Genomic DNA, 6,051 nt, shown 5'->3' with positions numbered 1-6,051 from the left:
GATGCAGTTATTTCAGAGTAAAGAAAAAAGCTTGTTTTTCTATTTACAATAGTTCTGACACCAAAGCAATTATCCTAGTCCCAAAATCTCTCAAAGCCAGTGGGCACCAAGGGTTGGGAGGTAGATGTAGCCTGGCCCAATGCAAGCATAAGGAGGTGAATTTTCTGTAAAGAATTTTAAAATAGTAATAAAACTAACTAAAAGTCAATCTGATTTTTATCACATTGCATGACTATGCTAAGCAGTGTTAGTGATATAATAACCCTCAAAGAAAAATCTTTTGTTGGTCTAAGTTCTAAACAATTGATATGGTTACTGTTGCATTAAAATAAAATACATGTAAGCTTCAAACTATCACTTTTTAAAACTAATCCACTAAAACATTTTATTCCACATGCAAGTTAATTTGGAAAACTATCAGTTACATAGTCAGATTCGGACACATGTATTATTTTTCATAGTATTGATAAATTCATAACAATTTGTGATCTTTCAAGCTCACTTGAGGCACATTTTGTACCTCCAACCCTTGTGGTAGAACACAGCCCTGCTTCTAAAACTATAAATTTAAAATGAACAGTCCTAGTTGTATGAGATTTTTCTTTCCTGAGTTGTTTTTGTTTTAAGGTGAAGTTTCAGATGAGATCAACCAGACACAAAAGTATCTACAAACAGCCAGAATATGCCTTGAACAACATACAGTAAGACACCAAGGTTTAAAATGGTTCCTTGAACATCAATCCTCAAAAATTGTAGAGAAAGCCATTAACTATGCACCAACAAAATGTAAAGAAACTGACATAGACAAAAAGAATTAAGTTTGAATACTGCCAGGAGAACAAACAAGAGATGATGATCTTGAAGCAGGAGACAGATGGGACCCCAGGGGCAAATGGTCAAAGTTCATTCCCTGTGGACCAATACTCCAAGACGGAAATAACAAGACAATTGAGAGAGGAGGCTGGGCCCTGCCCAGATAGAAGGTAAGAGAGCACGTATTTCTCATTCTCGGCGTCAGGAGACCTCTCCGACTACATATGCACAGAAAGCCTCCTTGGAGGCCGAAAGGGGAGTGATGCTAACTGATGGCAACTGATGCTCACTACCCGTAGGCCTCTTTGGTAGAATCTATCTTGGTTAAGAGATGCGTGTGCATACATGGGAAGATCCCAAGATACACCCAATATGGACTCTGAACCAGACAAACCAAAATGATTGGCCAAAGGAAACACAGAAGAAATGCCCCATAAAAGTGATTTAAACTGCCACAAGGGCGCGGCTCTCTGAGCCCACCCGTGTGTCTATCCACACGTACTGTACTTCTTTTTTTCCTAATAAATACTTTACTTGTTTCACTACTTTCCATCTTTGTGGAAATTCTTTTTCTGCAAAGCCATAGGGCCAGGGCCTTGTAACTGACCACTGGTCTAGTGGCTAGGATTCGGCGCTCTCACCACCGCGACCCGACCTCAATCACTGGCCGGTAACTGAAACCCTGCTTCAAGCCGCTGCAGGCCGAGGCCACCCTAGATCAGCCTCACATAACCAAAAAAATAAATACGAACAATGTTTGACGCTGTACATTTTGACCAAATGGACATTCCTTTTCTAAAGCAATAGGTCAAATAACACCAGTGTCAATGTTCATTTTCTCTGACTTTTGCAAAGAAGAAAATCTTCCCAAGTTTTTACCAGTAGAAATTTATGATGAATTTTCTGATGACGATGTTACAGTGAAATGTGGAGATAACTGAAAGCTGCAAGAATCGATCCCAAAGAAACAAGACACAGACAGTATTGTAATTTCTGGAATTTATTGTGAAGTGTGGTTTGTATAAATTTCTGCCAACATATCCATATGTTTAAGACTTTTCCTATTTGCATGTATGTTGCTTCAGACAAAAGAAACTTTCCAAAATTAAAATTAGCAAGAGGTGTTCTCTGGTCACCTAAGAGGAAGACAGAATGACAAATCTAAATATGCTTTCTAACAAACATGAATACGTGTCTAGGGCTTCTGTAACAAAGTGTCACAAACAGAGCAGAAATTTACTGTCTTGTAGTTCTGAAGGCTAGAAGTCCAAAATCAACCTGTCAGCTAGGCCATGCATTCTCTGAAGGATCTAGGGAAGAATCTGTTCCATATCTTGCTCTTAGCTTCTGATGTTTGCCAGAAATCCTTGGCTTGCAACTAGGCAACTCTGATCTCTGCCTTCCCGGCCACATGGCATTCTGTGTGTCTCTGTCTCTCCACAGGTGTTCTTTTTATAAGGCCATCAGAAACTTTGGATTAGGCACCCACCCTAATCCAGTATGACCTCATCTTAACTAATTACATCTGCAAGGACCCTATTTCCAAATAAAGTCACATCATGAGGTACTGGGTGAGGGAGATGCAGGCTATATGGGGGTGGGGTAGGTCTTAGCATATCTTTTTTGTGTGGGGGACATATCTGAATCCGTAACAAAGAGCAATTTTGACTAGGTCATTGCAAATCGGCAGACACTAAGGCTCAAAACCAGAAACTATAATGTTACTGTTCATTACTTTAACACATAAATGCATAGGTATGGTTTTCCCGTTTTAAAATAAAAAACACACTGATGTAATTTAAAAGTATTAGCCCATTATTTTTCCTTGGAGTGTGGTAATTCTTCTTGAACCGGGATGATTATATGTACTTTGTGAACTAAAAATGCCACCTGCCATATCAGTAAACAAAGGATGTTGCAGCCATCAGCCACTACAGCCACCCCGGACAGCTCACCCTGAGGAGACTCAGGATGAGAAAACACAGGATACTGGTCCCAAATAGCTGAGGTGCAGATCAAAAGAATGATTTCAGTGAGCCCAGATTCTTGCATCGTCTCATACATAGAAAAGCGCTAAATTCCTTAACCTGAGATGTCTGGTTTTCTTTTAATGAACAGTAGTTTTTTGATGCTCCAACTACCTGGTCTTTGCTGCAAAAACTCCTATGTATCCTGGTCCCCACGCCACCCCACCCCCACCCCTTGCCTCTTCAGAGCAGCCTCTCAAAGTTATCTGAGCTGCTGTGTCCCCGACTTAAGTCCTCAGTTTCGTCTGACAAATAAAACATAACTCTCAACTTTTATGTTGTGCTTTTTTTCAGTCAACAACTTAAACCAAAGAAAATTTTCACCACCTGCGTTTCTTTCATATCATTGTTATCCCACTCATTTCACCATTACTACTGAAAACAATATTCTTTTAAAAATGATACGCTCAGGGTGTGGGACGCGCCGCACCTCAGGGAGGGCAGGGCAGCCAGCCTGAGGGACCAGGACCCCGCCAGGCACTTTCCCCTCAGGTACTCACTTTTCTAGCCGACACCAGGCGGACCTTGCCAGCGCCCTACCGGCCACAAGACGAATGACGCAGCACCAGAGAAACCAGACAGCCGGGTCACTCCACACCAGGGGGCGCCTGGTTCCCCGGCCGACAGGGAGCGTTCCCGGAGGCCAAACCCCACCAGGCTCGCTTACCCTGGAAGAAGTCAACGCCTCTTCCCCGCCCTCCCCCAGGCTGCCAACGAGGCAGGCTCTGATACACATGCGCAAACACGTCCACCACGCACCAAAGTATGGCGCATGCGTCCTCTAAGCTCCGCCTCTCCGCCGCGTCTACCCTGGAGTTTCCAGTTCCGGCCTCACAGAGGCTGGAAGAAGTTGGGAAAATGCGGCTGTCGGTCGCCGCTGCCATCTCTCACGGCCGCGTATTCCGCCGCCTGGGCCTTGGTCCCGAGTCCCGCATCCACCTGCTGCAGAACTTGCTCACGGGGCTGGTGCGACACGAACGCATCGAGGCGTCATGGGCACGCGTGGATGAGCTGAGGGGCTACGCGGAGAAGGTGAGGGGCGGGACCCTCTTGTTCCTCTCGCCGGTCTGGCCTGGGGAGGCGGGATCCGGCTGGAGTTGGGGAAGAATTGGGACCGCCCTGGTAAGCTGTGCCCGAAGGCTGATTCCCCTAATACAGTGAGCTGAACCTACTCCTCCGGCCCCTCTCATTGAAGACTGGTTAGGGCTGCGGAGTTAGAGGTTGCCTGAATTGGCGAGATGCTTTGCTAGTGTGTGAAATGAGTAGATTGAAGTCCGGCATTTAAGGAGTAAGATTGACGGCCTCCTTTCTTGCTGGGGTTGGGTCAGTGATGTTATGTCCTCACAGCTCATCGACTGTGGGAAGCTGGGAGACACCAACGAACGAGCCATGCGCATGGCTGACTTCTGGCTCACGGTGAGTGCATCCTGTCTGCCTCCCAAATCTCATCCTTTGCTCCCTAAGTGGGAGGGGGTTGTTAGAGGAAAGGGAACTGGGCAGAATTAAGATAAGGCACAGGCTTATGGACAAATGTGAACTAAATTAGAGATCTGTGTCCTAAGTTGAATTCAGTGTGAATCTCAGTCTGCACAACTGCCTGTAACTGATCCAGTCTGTGTAATTTTGACTCTACCACATCAGAGGGTGAGGGAAGGGGTGTGTGTGTGTGTGTGTGTGTGTGTGTGTGTGTGTGTGTGTGTGTGTTTGGACCCTACCTTTGGGAGTGCTGAAAGTTAAATGTCTCTGCGGTGGTGCCTGACTCTGCTGTCTCCTGGATAACTCTCCCCTTCCAGGAGAAAGACTTGATCCCAAAGCTGTTTCACGTACTGGTCCCTCGGTACCAAGGTCAGAATGGGGGCTACACGAGAATGCTGCAGATCCCAAATCGGAATAAGCAGGATCGGGCCAAGATGGCAGTGATCGAGTATAAAGGGAACTGCCTCCCACCCCTGCCCCTTCCTCACAGAGACAGCAACCTCACACTCCTAAACCAGCTGCTTCAGGGGCTGCGGAAGGATCAGGAAGCAAGCACCCACAGCTCCCACACAGTTCAAACACCAGAGATTTAACTGGAGCCAAAGGGTATGTGGCCCTCATCAGTGCCCATGATCCACAGGCCTTGGGAGCTCTTTTAATCTCTAAGAAGAACTGGAGCTTGAGTTGTAAAATGAACTGTCTGATTGGAGCCCAAAACCTTCTGGGAGCCAGATAACCCTCTCTTTGCACAATAGATAAAATTCATTGTATGAATATATGTAAACTGATTTTTTTTTTCCCCTCCCCTTGGGATTTCTGGAGAATGAGAACTAGCCACATGCTTGGTCTGTGTGGGATAGTAAATTCATGGTGTATGTTTCTGGTTCTTAAATCTGGGTTGGGTTAGCACAGTTTTGTTTTTTTTAATGCTAGATTATATGAGGTATGTATCCTGTAATTCCAAACTAGCCCCCAGAGGTGATTGAGTTTTGATATCTAGCATAGAGACTGAGCCCCAGGGATTTCTTAGAGAAGGATTACCTCCTGACAGGGGTGGGAGGGTGAACATCTAGAAGCGAACTTTCTGTAATAATCTGGTACTCTAGGAACCTACAAGGTTCCATTCCTCTGTTTCTGGACAGGATCACATATTACCCTTAAGTGTTCACCTCTAGCCCCGAATAGGCCTCAGAGGAGAGGACCTGAGAACTCAGATGTACGACCACCCTGGCCAAGGGAGTGGAAGTGTTCAGCAGAGGATGTTGACTCCAGGATAAGCTCCTTCCTCTTGGGGTGGGAGTGGAAGGGTGAAGGAGAGGGTTGAAGTGGGAGGAAGATTAGGAAGTTAAACCTGTGGGAATTTCCTGGAAGTTTTCAATCTGGGCCTCTCCGGGAACTCGGAAAAAGGAAATCCGGCTTCAGAATGGTCAGGGCATGAGAAAAGTAGGAAGTTCCTTTATGTGCACTAGTTACTGTGAAGCCAGACTTGGCCCAGGCAGGCTGCCCATCCCTCACACTCAGGCTTGACAGGGGTGATAGTCGTGGGAGGACTTGGAGCCATCATCCCTGCATGAACACGTGACAGCAGGGCCTAGCAAATCCCATCTTTCTAGTAAAGTGGAAAAAACAGATTTTTATCTTAGGCCAGACCTACAGAGGGTGTTTGGCCCACCAAACCCATCCACTGTCTGAGATAATGAGGGTGTGGGTGGAGGGGTCACTGGTCTAGCAGACA

The 6,051-nt window shown here is 46.0% G+C and overlaps 1 protein-coding gene across 1 annotated transcript; it reads left to right on the top strand.

Moving 5' to 3' along the window:
- The first annotated feature begins 3,648 nt into the window (after positions 1 to 3,648).
- Positions 3,649 to 5,094, top strand: MRPL17 (mitochondrial ribosomal protein L17). The gene is made up of 3 exons (XM_068555848.1): positions 3,649 to 3,872; positions 4,188 to 4,256; positions 4,634 to 5,094. The coding sequence occupies exons 1-3, from the start codon at positions 3,699 to 3,701 to the stop codon at positions 4,907 to 4,909; spliced, it is 519 nt and encodes a 172-aa protein (XP_068411949.1). The 5' UTR covers positions 3,649 to 3,698; the 3' UTR covers positions 4,910 to 5,094.
- Positions 5,095 to 6,051: the final 957 nt, after the last annotated feature.

The sequence above is a fragment of the Eschrichtius robustus genome, chromosome 11 (assembly GCF_028021215.1).
Source record: "Eschrichtius robustus isolate mEscRob2 chromosome 11, mEscRob2.pri, whole genome shotgun sequence".
In the NCBI taxonomy this organism is placed as follows: Eukaryota; Metazoa; Chordata; class Mammalia; order Artiodactyla; family Eschrichtiidae; genus Eschrichtius; species Eschrichtius robustus.
This window is presented reverse-complemented; position numbering and strand designations above follow the sequence as displayed.

What these genes read in the sequence shown, in the direction of transcription:
- MRPL17 (XM_068555848.1), top strand. Translation starts at nt 3,699, where the DNA reads ATGCGGCTGTCGGTCGCCGCTGCCATCTCTCACGGCCGCGTATTCCGC. An exon ending in TGAGGGGCTACGCGGAGAAG is followed by an intron (nt 3,873 to 4,187) that starts GTGAGGGGCGGG and finishes ATGTCCTCACAG; the next exon opens with CTCATCGACTGTGGGAAGCT. An exon ending in TGGCTGACTTCTGGCTCACG is followed by an intron (nt 4,257 to 4,633) that starts GTGAGTGCATCC and finishes CTCCCCTTCCAG; the next exon opens with GAGAAAGACTTGATCCCAAA.